Source organism: Leptodactylus fuscus, chromosome 1, assembly GCF_031893055.1.
Source record: "Leptodactylus fuscus isolate aLepFus1 chromosome 1, aLepFus1.hap2, whole genome shotgun sequence".
Taxonomy (NCBI): Eukaryota; Metazoa; Chordata; class Amphibia; order Anura; family Leptodactylidae; genus Leptodactylus; species Leptodactylus fuscus.
In genome coordinates, this window is record NC_134265.1 from 182,535,610 (window position 1) to 182,556,647 (window position 21,038).

Sequence of the window (21,038 nt, forward strand, 5' to 3'; positions counted from 1 at the left end):
TTGTAGTATGAAACTTCCAAAAACATATTTTGGTGTGGATGCCACTAATATTGAACTGTAATATTTTTAGTAGGTACCAAGACCTTATTAAAGCATAATTAATTAATTTATTTAGGGGCAGAAAAAAGGAGTTCTCCTTGCATAAGCCATAAGCATAGATCTGTGTAGAAACCTTTGTAAGGCTAAGGCCTCGTACACATCTGCATCGGTAATCCGTTCGGGGAGTCCGCATGGGGACCCCCGAACGGAATACCGAACGCATTTGCAAGCGGTGTGCAGTAAAAGCACACAGATCCCCACAGACTATAATGGGGTCCATGTGCTTGCCACCAGATCTCTGCAGAGAACATCTAGACACAATCTACTTACATGTCCGCATGATTTGTGTGGGCAGCCCGCCGCAAGCACACGGACCCCATTATAGTCTATGGGGTCCATGTGCTTTCACTGCACACTGCTTGCAAATGCGTTTAGTACTCCGTTTGGGGGTCTCCACATGGACTCCCCAAATGGATTACCAGACACAGATGTGAACCAAGCATAAGGCCCCAAGTTACCGAAATGCAGCTTTTTTTGTTACACCTTACTGCATTTTTTGAACCAAAGCCAGGAGTGGATTAGTCAGTAGGTAGAAGTATAAGTACTTGATATATCTTTCCCTTTCATCTTCTAGCCGTTCAGGCCTTTGGCTCAAAAAAAAAAACCACAGCAAAATCTGCAACAAAAAACATAGGGCCTTAGCCTATGGCTACATTCACACCTGCACCAGAGTCTCCATTGAAGACTCCGTCACTCGAGGCAGCGTGTTCAGACACTGACCTGGGAAAACCCTTTCATTCAAATTGTCAGTTTTCCAATTTTAAACATGCTGGGAAAATGAAAATAGAGTTTGTTGCAACATTTGCGGAAAAATAGAGCCATGAAAGTAGCCAGAAGTCGACAAAGTTCTCCTCAAGCGGAGCTGAAGAGGATTGAGCAAGCTAGGCATCAAGCGGCTCTTAGAGCTGATGAAATGCCGGAGCAGACTGATTATCGACGCCAACAAGACTCTCATTATATGGCGTCTCAGTGAACTGCTGAGATGATGGAACAATGAAAGGCACGGCGCGAGAAACAAGTTCAGCGTCAGGCCAGCTTGAGAGCTGCCAAAATGCCAGAGCAGATGGATCTTCGATGCCGACAACAGTCTCATTATATGGCATCCCAGCGAGCTGCCAAGATGCCAAAGCATTCACAGGCATGGCGCCAGGTACATGTTAGGTGGCAGGCCAGCTTCAGAGTGGCCGAAATGCCACAGCAGGCAGATCATCAACACTAACAACACATTCATTATATGGCATCCCAATGAGCTGCTGAGATGCCAGAACAATCACAGGCACGGCGCACCAACTGTCACACATAGCTATACTCCAGGTTTCCATAACAACCCCTCCATTTTTATACACTACACCCATAGCAGGGCCGTGTGAGTATGCAGAAATGCAGCAGAGGTGGGTATGCTGTGCCTATGCAGAGATGTAGCAGAGCTGGGTATGCAGAGATGGATTTCTAGTTTAATGCCTTGTGAGTGTGTAAATTTAATTTACATATAATGAATATATTATTATTAAAAACACATTATTAAAAAAATAATGAAATGTTTAAAGATCACCTTCAATTTGTGTAAATACTTAAAGGGTTAAAAACTCCACAAATGCTGTTTTGAATTATTTGAGGGGTGCAGTCTTGAGAATGGGGTGATTTATGGGCGGTTTCAAATATATAGACCTTTAAAATCTTGCACCAAAGATTTGCCACATTGCGCCTTGTTTTCTAGCACAGGGTTAGAAACCCGCACATTCAATATCTTGGCTTTTTTTCCCATGACATATTTCATCGATCCTGACTCTCAAGTAAAATCACATTAACTAAATATTCTACAAAAGAAGACACAAACACTTTAATCGGGTGATAAATTGAAAAAAGGAACTTTATTGAAAATGACATTACAATTATTTCAATCAGTGTCTCAAATTTATAATCAGGCCAATTGCTATGAAATAGACACTGAAAATGGCGTACCCCCGACTCACAAAGAGTCACCCTCCAGCACTCAGGAGAGGAAAACCCCCTGTGGAGGAAACCTCTAGGGAACCATGGCTGGAGGATTGCCCTTCCCTTGGGCTTAGAAGGTTATCGCCAACATGTAACAATGAGACCTCTCCAGGCCTCGCACAGCTTGTACCGGATGTGAGGAAGATCTGGCTGCAACATCTGTCACCCCATTGATCGCTAGGGTTAATCTGGGAATAGGAGTATAAGGCTGATCTGGCTGGCTAGGCGGATATGGCTGATCTGGCTGGCTAGGCGAATATGGCTGATCTGGATGCCTAGGCAGATGTCCCCTTTTCCCCTCATAGATTGTGGAGTGATGAAGCTCCAGGTCTCCACACATCGAGTCTGCTGCTGCTGCATATGGCTGTATGCCCTTCTGTTCTGGAACTTTCCCTAATAGGTTCTTTATGTCATAGGCATGTGTTTATGACATCAGCACAATTGCCATAGTTACTGCAGATGGTTACTGCCCATCAGTGTTCCTAAGCATTAACCCTTTAATGACTGGCATTTTGCTTTCCTACTGAATCTTCTAATCTGTACTTACCACTGGGCAGGTCCTCTACAAAAAGAAGCGATTAAGTGTATGTAGAGATTTGAGGTGTAATATACACATTAATGCCATGAAGGCTTATTAAGTATAGAAATGCATTGTCTGAGAATTAGTATGTAGTATGCCATTATCAGATATGCTGAGAGGGCATACGTAACACATGTGTCTATACTGTCAGGAGAAGCCGGCATGTGAGTCCATTTCGTGCATCTGATATGGAGGGACGACACCCTAAATTCAATATTACTTCCCAAATCTTGAGCTAAACTCACAAGTGCTTTAATATATATATATATATATATATATATATATATATATATATATAATTTTATTTATTTTTTAAGGACCATTTAAAACATTGAGGCAGGTGTGGCAACAATGCTGCCAATTAAAATGTTTTGAAAAATACAAATATTTTTGTCAATTAACAAATTGTAATGAGCGAACATCAGAGAAATCTATATGAAATCAATATTTGGTGTGATCACTCTTTGAAGGAGGAATCCTGAAATGGCTACCACACAACCCTGATCTCAACACCATCTAGTTTGTCTAGGATTATATGAAGAGATAGGAGGACACAGCCTCTGTGTTGATACAGGGGCAACCTACTTTCCCTTGGCTTTGGGATATAGAAAGCTGTTCGCCCCAAGACTCCCTGCTTCTGTGAACTATTTCTGTACTGCAGCCACGGGTTACCAGTCTTGTATATTAGACAGATTTGGGTTGCAGGACCACTTCAAATCTGCTATACTTGCTTTATATTCAGCACCATCTGCAAGGCTGTTACCCCCTTCCTGACATCCGCTGTACTAGTATGGTGGATGCCAGGTGTTTAAAGAGGACCTTTCATCATATTGGCACAGGCAGTTCTATATACTGCTGGAAAGTTGACAGTGCGCTGAATTCAGCGCATTATCGGCTTTCCCGATCTGTGCCCTTGGTAAAGCGCTATCGGTCCCGGTACCGTAGCACTTTAAAGTCAGAAAGGCGTTTCTGACAGTCTGTCAGGAACGGCCTTCTCCACAGCAGCGCCTATCACGCTGTACTGTGTGAGCGGGGAGGAATGCCTCCTCCCCTCCTGATAATACTCGTCTATGGACGAGCACTGTGAGCATAGGGAGGGGGTGTTCCTCTTCGCTCACACTGTACAGCGCGATAGGCACTGCTGTGGAGAAGGACGTTCCTGACAGACTGTAAAGCGCAACGGTACCGGGATCGATAGCGCTTTACCTGGGGCACAGATCGGGAAAACAGACAGTGCGTTGAATTCAGCGCACTGTCAGCTTTCCAGCAGTATATAGAACTGCCTGTGCCCAAATCGGTGAAAGGTCCTCTTTAACTATGCAGCAGACACCATGTGCTAATGCTAGTGCTAATGCGGGCACTGATCGTGGGCATTAACCCCTCTGACCTCAGGCACCATTTTACCGGCAGTGCCTGGGATGCTGCCATTTTCCCGGTGATTGCAGGCACCAGGAGCAAGCTCCGGGGCCTGTGTCCCGTATCTATGAGAACCAGGAGCCTTGTGAAGGCTCTCCGGCTTGTCATTCTATACTTTCTATTGCAGGCTATTCTATGTAGCAGTGGTTTGCAACCTGTAGGTCGAGACCTGGATTCTGGGTCGTGTCCTGCAGTCCCGGTCGGCAGAAGGTATGTCTCAGATTCAACTCATCTGTGTCTGTAAAGGACAACTAGAGTGGGACATGTGGCACCAATTCAAACATAAAAGTTTTGCTTGGGACCTGAGACCTGGTGCTTGGCACGAAAGTTCACCTTGGAACCCCACTCCAAACCCCTAGATTGCTAAGAAGTTATCGCCTGTGCTTATCAGTTTAGAAAACCTGATATCCATGGCTGAAATGAGCCCCACTTTCCCACAATAGTGGTTGAAACAAAGGATCAAGTCTAGGCATTGCTTAATACTGGTTATGGTGGAAATAGACTATAAAAAGGGGGTGAAGAGCAGACTTCATTCCAGAGAGTGGCCAGAGAGTTGATGCTGCTTGTTGAGAAAACTGTGCTTCCATGTAACTTCTGACTAGAAGAATTGCTTTAAGGGATATATGGGAAATTTGAGCAGTGGAAACTCTTCGATCTTCAAAACTGTCATGGTTTTGGAAATCGCATCATGTCAATTATACCCACGGAAATACAGGCAGTTTCCCTATAGTTATAATTGAAGCAGAAAGTCCACAGAGTAATCCTCTGTGAACTTTCTGTGCAAGTCACTATGGCCACATGGGGCCTTAGCCTTAAGGGGTATTCCCATCTCAAGGATCCTATCTATACTGATAGTGTTACAATTGCCAAAGGTAATTTCCAATAATAGCTGCTGGAGGAAGGGAAGACAGAGACAGTGAGCCCTAAACCTAGGCCCAACCCATGTCTCTACCTATTTTCCACATCTGTCCTAATGACAGGGACAACTGGACGACAAACCCTACTCTAGATAAGTGATAAACAGAACAGGACAAAACAACCGAAAACAGAAGAGGAGTCGGCCAGACAAAGGTCAAACCAGAGAGACAAAACAGTACCACATTGCAATCCAAAAGAGTAGTCACAAAACCCAAATTGCAGAAGTCAGAAAATACAATATAAAAGCAAGGTCAAAGGCTTAGCAAGGTCAGAGACACAATAGCCAGCAAGCATGTGTGGGCTGATGGACAATTTAAGGAAGTCCAGAACCTCGTCCCAGGCTTGATTGGCAGATAAGCTATCAATCACAAACGCACAAAGATTAACCCTAACAGTGCCAAAACAGAGTCACAAGAGTCTGGGAGCAGGTAATCATGCACCGTACAGTGAAGCCAGAGGATGACCCAGGAGTTCGAACGGGTGAGGACATAACAGCTAGCTTATGTAAATTGAAAAGTTTTCCTAAATACATTGCTGTAGCAATTCTGCTTTGTTTTCTTGCAATGTGAAATTATTCCTCCAATTGTTTACACATGATTTTCAATATACAATGTACAGCAATGTGCTCAGTATACAGTAAAGTGATTAGAGTGTTAGTCTGAACACCTCAACTACTTCAAACAGCTTATCAGCAGGGTGCGGGTTGTCGAACTCCAACTAGCTGATATTGACAAAGTATATGACATGAATATAATAATCTGGAAAACTCCTTTAGACTAAGGCCTCATGTAGTGAGCCACAGTGAAATAGATGGAAAAGACCACAGTGGAAGCGCATCATGGCTTTTCTCATATTGCTTTTCACAGAAAGTTCTTAAAATTTTCTTTTGTTTCCTTTCTGTTCCTATTATGCCTATACAGAAACTGCCAGCATGTCTGTAGGTATATTTGTCATGCTGCAATTTACAAAAACGCCAGTGTTTTTGAAATCGCAGCATTTCCACTATGGATATTTTTCTGCAATGTGTGGATGGGATTCTGTCTAATATCCTTCACTTTGCAGATACGTGGGGCCTCAGTCTAAGGTGGTCATCAAGTCCAAATGGATTTGGCCAGTCTAAAAAGCATTCATTGAGATTATGCGGTAAAACAAACAATGGGTTTTGGTGAATATTAAACAATATCACATGTAACAGCAATCAACTAAAATGTTTTTATATAAGGCAATAAAAGGTTAATTCTATTTTCATGAAGTGTTTTAAAGAAAACCATTGGTTAGGTTAGTAACCTTTTGCATCGCTTTTAACTGTAGAAAGCACATGAAGAGACTGTGGGTTGGAGAGAGAGGTTTTCTTCCCGTAAAATTCCAAAACCCTTCATCCAAACAAAGCGTGGTAAGTTGTTTATAAAGCACTAGATAATTCAGTGTCTTAAGAGTTCTTAAAGTGGCCATACACCTGAGACAGAGTCAGCTGAATGCTTGTTGGACCAATGGCTATTCCTGTGATAAAAACCTAATACCATGCCCACTTGGCTTTGCTAAGCAAGCATGTGTTTCAATGAGAGGGAATAGGCTACTGCCAGAGAAATGTGTCAGTCACATATTCTCCTATCTTCCTGAAAACCGTATGCATGGTCAGTGTGCTATTCGGGGTTTTCCCATTCATTTCTATGGGCCCATACACATGACTGTGAATTACACGGTCCTGCGTATGGGCCGACAATTCAGGCCACAAAATATGGAACAGGTCCTATTCATGTTCGATTTTGCAGCCCTGCTTCCGTGGTTCCTATTCATTGAATGAAAGGTGCCATGGAAGCATGGGAAGCACATGGATGACATCCATGTGACCTCCATGCACCGCCCTTTGCCATTCAGTCACGGCAAATGGTTAGCACTTGGTCGTTGGCAGCCGGCTTTAAGGCCATTTTACAGGTAATAATTGGGACTGAGTGTTCCTAGGAGCATTTATTACTGATCATTGCTGGGTTAAAACCGGATGATGTGCTGCCAATAATCTGGTAAACTACCACCTATTATGCTGCATAAAAGATGCGACCACCTGGAAAGCGACAATTTGCTCAGTTGTAAATTGTACATTTAAACCAGGCAATTATTGCAAACAGAAGTTTCTAGGAATACTTGTCTCTGACAATTCCCCTGACAATGGGCCTTAAACAGGTTGCACCCTACTGTATGCTAACTAGCTGCTGTGAGTGAATGGCACGGTTGGTGCATGGTGGACATACAGATGCCATCCATGTGCTGCCCGTGCTCCAGCCGTGCTTCCTCTGCCTTTTTCATTCAATAAATAGGAGCCGGCAAAGCAGAGCTGCAAAATCATACAGGAATAGGACCTGTTCCATATTTTGCTGCCCCAACTGTTGGCCTGTACATGGTACCATGTAATGTGTACGGGCCCATAGAAATAAATGGTTCAGTGTGCTATCTGGGAAAAAACCCAGCACATTCACCTTTCATACAGTTGTCTGCAAGAAGGCTTAAACAAAACAATACTTTATACTGCGATGCACCTTGATGTATAGAGACAATGTAAGCATAGCATGATTTTCAGACAGCAATATTCAGATGTGTATACTGAAATATGTAATTTTGTTTGCAATTAATATTCATCTCTTTCATTATCATTTCTAGGCTGCCATAGCAAGATATTCCGGTTGGCAAGTTGCATATATTTTATGGGGTATGTCAATCATTATGGCTTTGTGTAAAAAACCTTATCTACAGTTCTATGAAAAAGTTTGGGCACCCCATCAAACTTAACTGAACTTGAATTGTTTTGTAAAGAGGAATGGTCCAAAGTACCTTCATCCAGGATCCAGGAACTGATTAAAAGCTACAGGAAGTGACTAGAGGCAAAAGGAGGATCTACTAAATATTAATGTCACTTTTCTGTTGAGGTGCCCATACTTTTGCACCTGTCAAATTTTGGTTTAATGCATATTGCACATTTTCTATTAGTACAGTAAACCTCATTTCAATCCTGAAATATTACTGTGTCCATCAGTTATTAGATATATCAAACTGAAATGGCTGCTGCAAACACCAAAATATTTACAACTAAAAATGATTAAGATTAGAGATGAGCGAACAGTGTTCTATCGAACTCATGTTCGATCGGATATTAGGCTGTTCGGCATGTTCGAATCGAATCGAACACCGCGTGGTAAAGTGCGCCATTACTCGATTCCCCTCCCACCTTCCCTGGCGCCTTTTTTGCTCCAATAACAGCACAGGGTAGGTGGGACAGGAACTACGACACCGGTGACGTTGAAAAAAGTAGGCAAAACCCATTGGCTGCCGAAAACATGTGACCTCTAATTTAAAAGAACAGCGCCGCCCAGCTTCGCGTCATTCTGAGCTTGCAATTCACCGAGGACGGAGGTTTCCGTCCAGCTAGCTAGGGCTTAGATTCTGGGTAGGCAGGGACAGGCTAGGATAGGAAGGAGAAGACAACCAACAGCTCTTATAAGAGCTAAATTCCAGGGAGAAGCTTGTCAGTGTAACGTGGCACTGACGGGCTCAATCGCCGCAACCCAGCTTTCCCAGGATCCTGAATGGAATACACTGTCAGTGTATTCCCGTATACCCGATATATACCCCGATACCCGTTCCAACGGTGTGCCCCCCCACCTTCACCCCAGAAATACCCTGCAAGTCCCCTAGCAATAGAATTGGGGCTATATACACCCACAATTTTTACTACTGGTATACAGTGCCATTGTCTGACTGGGAATTCAAAGAATATATTGGGGTTATAAATACCCTCATTTCTTGCTACTGCCATATAGTGCCAGTTTCTGACTGGTAATTCAAAGAATATATTGGGGTTACGTGCACCCACAATTTTTACTACTGGTATACAGTGCCATTGTCTGACTGGGAATTCAAAGAATATATTGGGGTTATAAATACCCTCATTTCTTGCTACTGCCATATAGTGCCAGTTTCTGACTGGTAATTCAAAGAATATATTGGGGTTACGTGCACCCACAATTTTTACTACTGGTATACAGTGCCATTGTCTGACTGGGAATTCAAAGAGTATATTGGGAATACAAATACCCTCATTTCTTGCTACTGCCATATAGTGCCAGTTTCTGACTGGGAATTCAAAGAATATATTGTGGTTACGTGCACCCACAATTTTTACTACTGGTATACAGTGCCATTGTCTGACTGGGAATTCAAAGAATATATTGGGGTTATAAATACCCTCATTTCTTGCTACTGCCATATAGTGCCAGTTTCTGACTGGTAATTCAAAGAATATATTGGGGTTACGTGCACCCACAATTTTTACTACTGGTATACAGTGCCATTGTCTGACTGGGAATTCAAAGAGTATATTGGGAATACAAATACCCTCATTTCTTGCTACTGCCATATAGTGCCAGTTTCTGACTGGTAATTCAAAGAATATATTGGGGTTACGTGCACCCACAATTTTTACTACTGGTATACAGTGCCATTGTCTGACTGGGAATTCAAAGAGTATATTGGGAATACAAATACCCTCATTTCTTGCTACTGCCATATAGTGCCAGTTTCTGACTGGTAATTCAAAGAATATATTGGGGTTACGTGCACCCACAATTTTTACTACTGGTATACAGTGCCATTGTCTGACTGGGAATTCAAAGAGTATATTGGGAATACAAATACCCTCATTTCTTGCTACTGCCATATAGTGCCAGTTTCTGACTGGTAATTCAAAGAATATATTGGGGTTACGTGCACCCACAATTTTTACTACTGGTATACAGTGCCATTGTCTGACTGGGAATTCAAAGAGTATATTGGGAATACAAATACCCTCATTTCTTGCTACTGCCATATAGTGCCAGTTTCTGACTGGTAATTCAAAGAATATATTGGGGTTACGTGCACCCACAATTTTTACTACTGGTATACAGTGCCATTGTCTGACTGGGAATTCAAAGAATATATTGGGGTTATAAATACCCTCATTTCTTGCTACTGCCATATAGTGCCATTTTCTGACTGGTAATTCAAAGAATATATTGGGGTTACGTGCACCCACAATTTTTACTACTGGTATACAGTGCCATTGTCTGACTGGGAATTCAAAGAATATATTGGGGTTATAAATACCCTCATTTCTTGCTACTGCCATATAGTGCCAGTTTCTGACTGGTAATTCAAAGAATATATTGGGGTTACGTGCACCCACAATTTTTACTACTGGTATACAGTGCCATTGTCTGACTGGGAATTCAAAGAGTATATTGGGAATACAAATACCCTCATTTCTTGCTACTGCCATATAGTGCCAGTTTCTGACTGGTAATTCAAAGAATATATTGGGGTTACGTGCACCCACAATTTTTACTACTGGTATACAGTGCCATTGTCTGACTGGGAATTCAAAGAGTATATTGGGAATACAAATACCCTCATTTCTTGCTACTGCCATATAGTGCCAGTTTCTGACTGGTAATTCAAAGAATATATTGGGGTTACGTGCACCCACAATTTTTACTACTGGTATACAGTGCCATTGTCTGACTGGGAATTCAAAGAATATATTGGGGTTATAAATACCCTCATTTCTTGCTACTGCCATATAGTGCCAGTTTCTGACTGGTAATTCAAAGAATATATTGGGGTTACGTGCACCCACAATTTTTACTACTGGTATACAGTGCCATTGTCTGACTGGGAATTCAAAGAATATATTGGGGTTATAAATACCCTCATTTCTTGCTACTGCCATATAGTGCCAGTTTCTGACTGGTAATTCAAAGAATATATTGGGGTTACGTGCACCCACAATTTTTACTACTGGTATACAGTGCCATTGTCTGACTGGGAATTCAAAGAGTATATTGGGAATACAAATACCCTCATTTCTTGCTACTGCCATATAGTGCCAGTTTCTGACTGGGAATTCAAAGAATATATTGTGGTTACGTGCACCCACAATTTTTACTACTGGTATACAGTGCCATTGTCTGACTGGGAATTCAAAGAATATATTGGGGTTATAAATACCCTCATTTCTTGCTACTGCCATATAGTGCCAGTTTCTGACTGGTAATTCAAAGAATATATTGGGGTTACGTGCACCCACAATTTTTACTACTGGTATACAGTGCCAATTTCTAACTAGGAATTCAAAATGCGCAAGGCTCCCGGAAAGGGACGTGGACGAGGCCGTGGGCGAGGTCGGGGGAATGGTTCTGGGGAGCAAGGTAGCAGTGAAGCCACAGGGCGTCCCGTGCCTACTCCTGTGGGACAGCAAGCATTGCGCCACTCCACAGTGCCAGGGTTGCTTGCCACATTAACTAAACTGCAGGGTACAAACCTTAGTAGGCCCGAGAACCAGGAACAGGTCTTGCAATGGCTGTCAGAGAACGCTTACAGCACATTGTCCAGCAGCCAGTCAGACTCTGCCTCCTCTCCTCCTATTACCCAACAGTCTTGTCTTCCTTCCTCCCAAAATTCCGAAGCTTTACAGAACAATAACCCAAACTGTCCCTGCTCCCCAGAGCTGTTCTCCGCTCCTTTCATTGTCCCTCAACCTGCCTCTCCACGTCACGATTCCACGAACCTAACAGAGGAGCATCTGTGTCCAGATGCTCAAACACTAGAGTCTCCTCCATCTCCGTTCGATTTGGTGGTGGATGACCAGCAACCCACCCTCATCGACGATGATGTGACGCAGTTGCCGTCAGGGCATCCAGTTGACCGGCGCATTGTGCGGGAGGAGGAGATGAGACAGGAGTTGGAAGAGGAAGTGGTGGATGATGAGGACACTGACCCGACCTGGACAGGGGGGATGTCAAGCGGGGAAAGTAGTGTGGATGTTGAGGCAGGTGCAGCACCAAAAAGGGTAGCTAGAGGCAGAGGCAGAGGTCAGCAGCTTAGGCGAAGCCAGGCCACACCCGGAATCTCCCAAGATGTTCCAGTTCGTACCCAGCCCCGAAAAACTCCCACCTCGAGGGCACGTTTCTCGAAGGTGTGGAGTTTTTTCAAGGAATGCGCCGAGGACAGATATAGTGTTGTCTGCACAATTTGCCTCTCGAAATTGATTAGGGGCTCTGAGAAGAGCAACCTGTCCACCACTTCAATGCGCCGTCATTTGGAATCCAAGCACTGGAATCAGTGGCAGGCAGCAACGGCAGGACAAAGGCCGCCTGCCGTTCACGCCACTGCCACTGCCTCTGCCACTGCCTCTGCCTCTGCCACTGCCACTGCTGACTGTGCTGGCGATGCACTCCAGAGGACGAGCCAGGACACCACTTCATCTGCCTCCGCCACTTTGTTGACTTCTACCTCATCCTCCCCTGGTCCTGTCTTATCTCCTTCTCCTGCACCATCAAAGGCACCATCAGGCGTTTCTTTACAACAACCCACCATCTCTCAGACATTGGAGCGGCGGCAGAAATACACTGCTAACCACCCACACGCGCAAGCCTTGAACGCCAACATCGCTAAACTGCTGGCCCAGGAGATGTTGGCGTTCCGGCTTGTTGAAACTCCCGCCTTCCTGGACCTGATGGCAACTGCGGCACCTCGCTATGCCGTCCCTAGCCGTCACTACTTCTCCCGGTGTGCCGTCCCCGCCTTGCACCAGCACGTGTCACTCAACATCAGGCGGGCCCTTAGTTCCGCGCTTTGCACAAAGGTCCACTTGACCACCGACGCGTGGACAAGTGCATGCGGACAGGGACGCTACATTTCACTGACGGCACACTGGGTGAATGTAGTTGAGGCTGGGACTGCTTCCCAAACTGGCCCGGTGTACCTCGTCTCCCCGCCTAACATTCCTGGCAGGGACACGAGAAGAACACCCCCCTCCTCCTCCTCCTCTACCGCCTCCTCCTCCGCCACCGCCTCCTCCTCCGCCACCGCCTCCTCCTCCGCTGTTAGATTGACCCCAGCTACGAGTTGGAAACGTTGCAGCACTGGCGTTGGTAGACGTCAGCAGGCTGTGCTGAAGCTGATCAGCTTGGGGGACAGACAGCACACTGCCTCCGAGGTGAGGGATGCCCTCCTCGATGAGACGGCAATATGGTTTGAGCCGCTGCACCTGGGCCCAGGCATGGTCGTTTGTGATAACGGCCGGAACCTGGTAGCAGCTCTGGAGCTTGCCGGACTCCAACATGTTCCATGCCTGGCCCACGTCTTCAACCTAGTGGTGCAACGTTTCCTAAAGAGCTACCCCAATGTTCCAGAGCTACTGGTGAAAGTGCGGCGCATGTGCGCCCACTTTCGCAAGTCGACAGTAGCCGCTGCTAGCTTAAAATCTCTCCAGCAACGCCTGCATGTGCCACAACACCGGCTTTTGTGCGACGTCCCCACACGCTGGAACTCAACGTTTCAGATGTTGAATAGAGTGGTTGAGCAGCAGAGACCTTTGATGGAATACCAGCTACAAAACCCTAGGGTGCCACAAAGTCAGCTGCCTCAGTTTCACATCCATGAGTGGCCATGGATGAGAGACCTTTGTGACATCCTACGGGTCTTTGAGGAGTCCACAAGGAGGGTGAGCTCTGAGGATGCGATGGTGAGCCTTACAATCCCGCTCTTGTGTGTTCTGAGAGAATCCCTGATTGACATCAGGGATAACTCAGATCACACAGAGGAGTTAGGGATAGCATCCGATCCGTCACAGCTGGAGAGTAGGTCCACACATCTGTCCGCTTCACTGCGTTTAATGGAGGAGGAGGAGGAGGAGGAGGAGGAAGAAGAGTTGTCCGATGATGTGATGGTGATACAGGAGGCTTCCGGGCAACTTCGAATCGTCCCATTGTTGCAGCGCGGATGGGTAGACATGGAGGATGAGGAGGAAATGGAGATTGAACTTTCCGGTGGGGCCAGAGGAGTCATGCCAACTAACACTGTGGCAGACATGGCTGAGTTCATGTTGGGGTGCTTTACAACCGACAAGCGTATTGTCAAAATCATGGAGGACAACCAGTACTGGATCTTTGCTATCCTTGACCCCCGGTATAAAAACAACATCTCGTCTTTTATTCCGGTAGAGGGGAGGGCCAATCGCATCAATGCTTGCCACAGGCAATTGGTGCAGAATATGATGGAGATGTTTCCAGCATGTGACGTTGGCGGCAGGGAGGGCAGTTCCTCCAGTAGGCAACCAAGTTCTCACCGGTCCACACAAACGAGGGGCACACTGTCTAAGGTCTGGGACACCTTGATGGCACCCCCTCGCCAAAGTGCCGCCACGGAGGGTCCTAGTGTCACCAGGCGTGAGAAGTATAGGCGCATGTTGCGGGAATACCTTTCCGACCACAGCCCTGTCCTCTCCGACCCCTCTGCGCCCTACACGTATTGGGTGTCGAAGTTGGACCTGTGGCTTGAACTTGCCCTATATGCCTTGGAGGTGCTGTCCTGTCCTGCCGCCAGCGTCCTATCTGAGAGGGTGTTCAGTGCAGCCGGTGGCATCATCACTGACAAGCGCACCCGTCTGTCAGCTGAGAGTGCCGACCGGCTCACTTTGATAAAAATGAACCACCACTGGATAGAGCCTTCATTTTTGTGCCCACCTGTGTAAAGCACCCCAACATGAAACTCCATGTCTGTACTCAACCTCTCCAATTCCTCCGCATCCTCATACTCATCCACCATAAGCGTTGCACAATTCTGCTAATACTAGGCTCCCTCCAACATGATTTCCCCCAACTCTGCTGGTTAGAGGCTCCCTCCACCCTGATTTCCACCAACTCTGCTGGTTAGAGGCTCCCTCCACCCTGCCTTCCCACAACTCTGCTGGTTAGAGGCTCCCTCCACCATGAATTTGCCCAAACTGGGCTGTTTAGAGGCTCCCTCCACCATGAATTGGTCCAAACTGGGCTGGTTAGAGGCTCCCTCCACCATGAATTTCCCAAAACTTGGCTGTTTAGAGGCTCCCTCCACCATTAATTGGTCCAAACTGGGCTGGTTAGAGGCTCCCTCCACCATGAATTTGCCCAAACTGGGCTGTTTAGAGGCTCCCTCCACCATGAATTTGCCCAAACTGGGCTGTTTAGAGGCTCCCTCCACCATGAATTGGTCCAAACTGGGTTTTTTAGAGGCTCCCTCCACCATGAATTGGTCCAAACTGGGCTGTTTAGAGGCTCCCTCCACCATGAATTTGCCCAAACTGGGCTGTTTAGCGGCTCCCTCCACCATTAATTGGTCCAAACTGGGCTGGTTAGAGGCTCCCTCCACCATGAATTTGCCCAAACTGGGCTGGTTAGAGGCTCCCTCCACCATGAATTGGTCCAAACTGGGGTTTTTAGAGGCTCCCTCCACCATGAATTGGTCCAAACTTGGCTGTTTAGAGGCTCCCTCCACCATGAATTGGTCCAAACTGGGGTGGTTAGAGGCTCCCTCCACCATTAATTGGTCCAAACTGGGCTGGTTAGAGGCTCCCTCCACCATTAATTGGTCCAAACTGGGCTGGTTAGAGGCTCCCTCCACCATGAATTTGCCCAAACTGGGCTGGTTAGAGGCTCCCTCCACCATGAATTGGTCCAAACTGGGGTTTTTAGAGGCTCCCTCCACCATGAATTGGTCCAAACTTGGCTGTTTAGAGGCTCCCTCCACCATGAATTGGTCCAAACTGGGGTGGTTAGAGGCTCCCTCCACCATTAATTGGTCCAAACTGGGCTGGTTAGAGGCTCCCTCCACCATTAATTGGTCCAAACTGGGCTGGTTAGAGGCTCCCTCCACCATGAATTTGCCCAAACTGGGCTGTTTAGAGGCTCCCTCCACCATGAATTTGCCCAAACTGGGCTGGTTAGAGGCTCCCTCCACCATGAATTGGTCCAAACTGGGGTTTTTAGAGGCTCCCTCCACCATGAATTGGTCCAAACTTGGCTGTTTAGAGGCTCCCTCCACCATTAATTGGTCCAAACTGGGCTGGTTAGAGGCTCCCTCCACCATGAATTGGTCCAAACTGGGTTTTTTAGAGGCTCCCTCCACCATGAATTTGCCCAAACTGGGCTATTTAGAGGCTCCCTCCACCATGAATTGGTCCAAACTGGGCTGGTTAGAGGCTCCCTCCACCATGAATTTCCCAAAACTTGGCTGTTTAGAGGCTCCCTCCACCATTAATTGGTCCAAACTGGGCTGGTTAGAGGCTCCCTCCACCATGAATTTGCCCAAACTGGCCTGTTTAGAGGCTCCCTCCACCATGAATTTGCCCAAACTGGGCTGTTTAGAGGCTCCCTCCACCATGAATTGGTCCAAACTGGGTTTTTTAGAGGCTCCCTCCACCATGAATTGGTCCAAACTGGGCTGTTTAGAGGCTCCCTCCACCATGAATTTGCCCAAACTGGGCTGTTTAGCGGCTCCCTCCACCATTAATTGGTCCAAACTGGGCTGGTTAGAGGCTCCCTCCACCATGAATTTGCCCAAACTGGGCTGGTTAGAGGCTCCCTCCACCATGAATTGGTCCAAACTGGGGTTTTTAGAGGCTCCCTCCACCATGAATTGGTCCAAACTTGGCTGTTTAGAGGCTCCCTCCACCATGAATTGGTCCAAACTGGGGTGGTTAGAGGCTCCCTCCACCATTAATTGGTCCAAACTGGGCTGGTTAGAGGCTCCCTCCACCATTAATTGGTCCAAACTGGGCTGGTTAGAGGCTCCCTCCACCATTAATTGGTCCAAACTGGGCTGGTTAGAGGCTCCCTCCACCATTAATTGGTCCAAACTGGGCTGGTTAGAGGCTCCCTCCACCATGAATTGGTCCAAACTGGGCTGTTTAGAGGCTCCCTCCACCATGAATTTGCCCAAACTGGGCTGGTTAGAGGCTCCCTCCACCATGAATTGGTCCAAACTGGGGTTTTTAGAGGCTCCCTCCACCATGAATTGGTCCAAACTTGGCTGTTTAGAGGCTCCCTCCACCATGAATTGGTCCAAACTGGGGTGGTTAGAGGCTCCCTCCACCATTAATTGGTCCAAACTGGGCTGGTTAGAGGCTCCCTCCACCATTAATTGGTCCAAACTGGGCTGGTTAGAGGCTCCCTCCACCATGAATTGGTCCAAACTGGGGTTTTTAGAGGCTCCCTCCACCATGAATTGGTCCAAACTTGGCTGTTTAGCGGCTCCCTCCACCATTAATTGGTCCAAACTGGGCTGGTTAGAGGCTCCCTCCACCATGAATTTGCCCAAACTGGGCTGGTTAGAGGCTCCCTCCACCATGAATTGGTCCAAACTGGGGTTTTTAGAGGCTCCCTCCACCATGAATTGGTCCAAACTGGGCTGGTTAGAGGCTCCCTTCACCATTAATTGGTCCAAACTGGGCTGGTTAGAGGCTCCCTCCACCATGAATTGGTCCAAACTGGGGTTTTTAGAGGCTCCCTCCACCATGAATTGGTCCAAACTTGGCTGTTTAGAGGCTCCCTCCACCATGAATTGGTCCAAACTGGGGTGGTTAGAGGCTCCCTCCACCATTAATTGGTCCAAACTGGGCTGGTTAGAGGCTCCCTCCACCATTAATTGGTCCAAACTGGGCTGGTTAGAGGCTCCCTCCACCATGAATTTGCCCAAACTGGGCTGGTTAGAGGCTCCCTCCACCATGAATTGGTCCAAACTGGGTTTTTTAGAGGCTCCCTCCACCATGAATTTGCCCAAACTGGGCTGGTTAGAGGCTCCCTCCACCATGAATTGGTCCAAACTGGGGTTTTTAGAGGCTCCCTCCACCATGAATTTGCCCAAACTGGGGTGTTTAGAGGCTCCCTCCACCATGAATTTGCCCAAACTCTGCTGGTTAGAGGCTCAATCCACCCTGATTTTCAAAACAAATGTTGGTGCCAACCTCAACTTACTACAAGGGCCAAATTCACTGCTGGTGACAAGCTCTCCTCACTGCAAGTGCCAAATACACATGTTTCAAGGTGTTTTCCTACTGTCAGAGAGGTGGTATTGAGTGTGTAAAGTGTGTAGTTGTTAGGCTGTGATGTTGGGGTAATAGAGGGTCTTTGGTGTGTTAGATGCCCCCAGACATGCTTCCCCTGCTGTCCCAGTGTCATTCCAGAGGTGTTGGCATCATTTCCTGGGGTGTCATAGTGGACTTGGTGACCCTCCAGACACGGATTTGGGTTTCCCCCTTAACGAGTATCTGTTCCCCATAGACTATAATGGGGTTCGAAACCCGTTCGAACACACGAACATTGAGCGGCTGTTCGAATCGAATTTCGAACCTCGAACATTTTAGTGTTCGCTCATCTCTAATTAAGATTAATAGAGGTGCCCAAACTTTTTCATAGGACTGTATGTGTACATTTACTGAGGTTCTCTTTTTGTATTGCAGGTTACCTGATAATGCATGTAGTACAGTGCTTATTTGGCCTGGTTCTTGTGTATGCTTTTGTGTTTCCAATAATACATGGACAAGCTTTAGAATTGCTGAAAGGCTTAGGAATTTCCATGTAAGTCTGGTTTATAATTTTTACTTCTGATTAGTATTATAGTATCATGTGACATTTAATTTACCTGTATATACTTATATTTATAAATGTCAAGTTTAAATTATTTCTACAATCTTTAGACATAAATGATTTGCCACATAATCTACCAACAAATTAAGTCTAGGTTCACATCCATGCTTGTGTTTCCATTGAAGACTCTGCCGCAGAAACTGCCAAAACTCAGTGGAGAGAAAGGTCCTGTGTGTATAAAAATGGCAGACACTCTGCGGACTACAGTCTATGTGGTGCCCACGTGTAACCACTGTTTTAGCGGGCTCTCTGTTGTTTGGATTCCCTAGTGACCTATGCACAGATATGAACCTAGCCTAAAGTAGCCTTTACTAATTCATAAGAAATACATAAGGAATGAAATACCCCCTGTACATTGCATGGTAGCATACTAAAAAAATACAGTACGTTTTAAATCATGAAAAATTCTTTGTAGCACACAAACAGTGATGATAAACAGATTCTGAACAAGCTGCATTTTTTTTTTGTTTCGTTAATATTTTATTCTTTTTATCTTTTCTTTTAAGACTCACACTTGCAATTGCTATTTCTCTGATGATATTGCAAGTCCTGTTAGCAAGTAAGTTTTTTCTGCAAAAGAAAATAGCTCCTGAGGATAAGCAGAAACCATTAGCTCTAAATAACAGGTAAAACTTATTTTTTTTTTTGTTCTCTTGTTTCAACATTTTTTAAAGGGATCCTATCATTCGATGCCCTTTTTTTCTCGATAACACGTAGGACTAGCCTTAAGAAAGGCTATTCTTCTCCTACCTTTAGATGTCTTCTCTGCGCCACCGTTCGGTAGAAATCCCGATTTTCTTCGGTATGCAAATGAGTTCTGTCACAGCACGGGGGGCAGGCCCCAGCGTTCAAACAGCACTGGGGGCGTCCCCAATGCTGCGAGAGAACTCTCCAGTGCCGCCTCCATCTTCTTCAGGAATGCCCTCTCCCTGTGTCTTCTTCTGTCCTGGGTTTCAATCTTCTAGACCTCGGGCAGAGCTGACTGCGTATGCTAGCGGCCACAAGAAAATGGCCACTTACACAGTAAGCTGGTGTAGCCGCTTACACAGTAAGCTGGTGTAAGCAGCCATTTTCTTGTGGCCGCTTACACAGTAAGCTGGTGTAAGCAGCCATTTTCTTGTGGCCTGGGCATGCGCAGTCAGCTCGGGTAGAGGCCTAGAACATTGAAACCAAGACAGAAGAAGACACAGGGAGAGGGAGTTCCTGAAGAAGATGGAGGTGGCACTGGAGAGTTCTCTCACAGCATTGGGGACGTCCCCAATGCTGTTTGAGCGCTGGGGACCGCCTCCAGTGCTGCGAGAGAACTCATTTGCATACCAAAGAAAACTGGGATATCTACCGAACGGCAGCACGGAGAAGACATCTAAAGGTAGGAGAAGAATAGCCTTTCTTAAGGCTATTCCTACATGTTTTCAAGAAATAAAGGCTATCCAATAATAGGAGCCCCACGTTGCGGAAACGTAGCTTTTTTTGTTGTGGTTTTTTGAGTCAAAGCCAAGAATTGCTACAAATGGAAAGAGAGATATATAGGAAGATTTTATAGTTCTACCTATAGCTCAATCCATTCCTGACTTTGGCTCAAAAAAACGCAACAAAATCTGCAATAAAAAAAAGCTGTGTTTCTGCAACGTGGGGCTTTCGCCTAACACTGTATTAGAAAAGGGGACTTGCTTTTTTTTTTTTTTTTTTTTGCAAAAGCATAGCATATATTGAATTGCTTTGACAATTCCTAACACAGCCTGTACAGAAATTTGGAGCAGGTTCTGATAAAAACAAACTTTTTTTATGACCTGAAACAGCACACATAAGGTGAATCCAATATAAAACCTGGGGTCCTTGTTTTCGCTACAATATCGAAACCAATTAAACCAATTAAAAGAATAACAATAAAACAATCAGTGTGTGTTGTTTGCCTGCAGTATGTCACACCTGAAAAACAAGAAAAACAAAATATGGACATGTGCACAGGATCATCTTAGGGCAGTACTGACTCCAGTCAGTGGGTGGTATAAAAACTGGAGTAATGTATGTGTTAGATTTATAGATACATTTGATAAATTTGGCTCAAATTATGCTAGCAAAACAGACTTTAAAGTTTTTTCTAATGATAAATTCCACCCCCATCCAGTTGCTGTTGAAGGGTCTATTCAACATGGAGGAAAATGGTGAGGAATTTGGTATGGAATTTCAGCACTAAAAAAAAAAAGCCTCCCATCGAAATTCCACACCAAATTCCTCACCATTTTCCTCCATGTGAATGGACCCAAAATCTTGTGCATGCAGTTTTTAATTGCAGTTATGTGTAGCACCTTTCCGCTATACCAGCATAGAGCTTTTCTATGTAATTGCCGTTACAGAGAAATATATAGTAATATGTGCTGCTCAATATTGTAATTCTAAACTCCCGTCAGTTCTTCTACATAAAGGCACAGTGTAAGCCCAGTGCATCTGCTATTCCAGTAATGTAATATGACATAGGGATGGAAAACTGATATATTATGGTCTGGGAGTCTGTCAGCCTCTGTCCATGTCAGTTA

General features: G+C 45.6%; 2 protein-coding genes across 2 annotated transcripts in view; both read left to right on the top strand.

Annotated features, from left to right (window-relative positions):
* The window catches only part of LOC142211209 (stimulated by retinoic acid gene 6 protein-like), a 58,769-nt gene that overhangs the window by 25,477 nt on the left and 12,254 nt on the right, over positions 1 to 21,038 (top strand). Inside the window, exons 12-15 of the mRNA XM_075280361.1 lie at positions 6,320 to 6,401; positions 7,664 to 7,712; positions 18,315 to 18,432; positions 19,008 to 19,127. Coding sequence (XP_075136462.1) covers positions 6,320 to 6,401; positions 7,664 to 7,712; positions 18,315 to 18,432; positions 19,008 to 19,127 — 369 coding nt within the window. The remainder of the gene's footprint in view (positions 1 to 6,319; positions 6,402 to 7,663; positions 7,713 to 18,314; positions 18,433 to 19,007; positions 19,128 to 21,038) is intronic.
* NCBP1 (nuclear cap binding protein subunit 1) overlaps positions 1 to 21,038 on the top strand; it is a 278,082-nt gene that overhangs the window by 24,158 nt on the left and 232,886 nt on the right. The gene's annotated exons all lie outside the window — the stretch shown is intronic.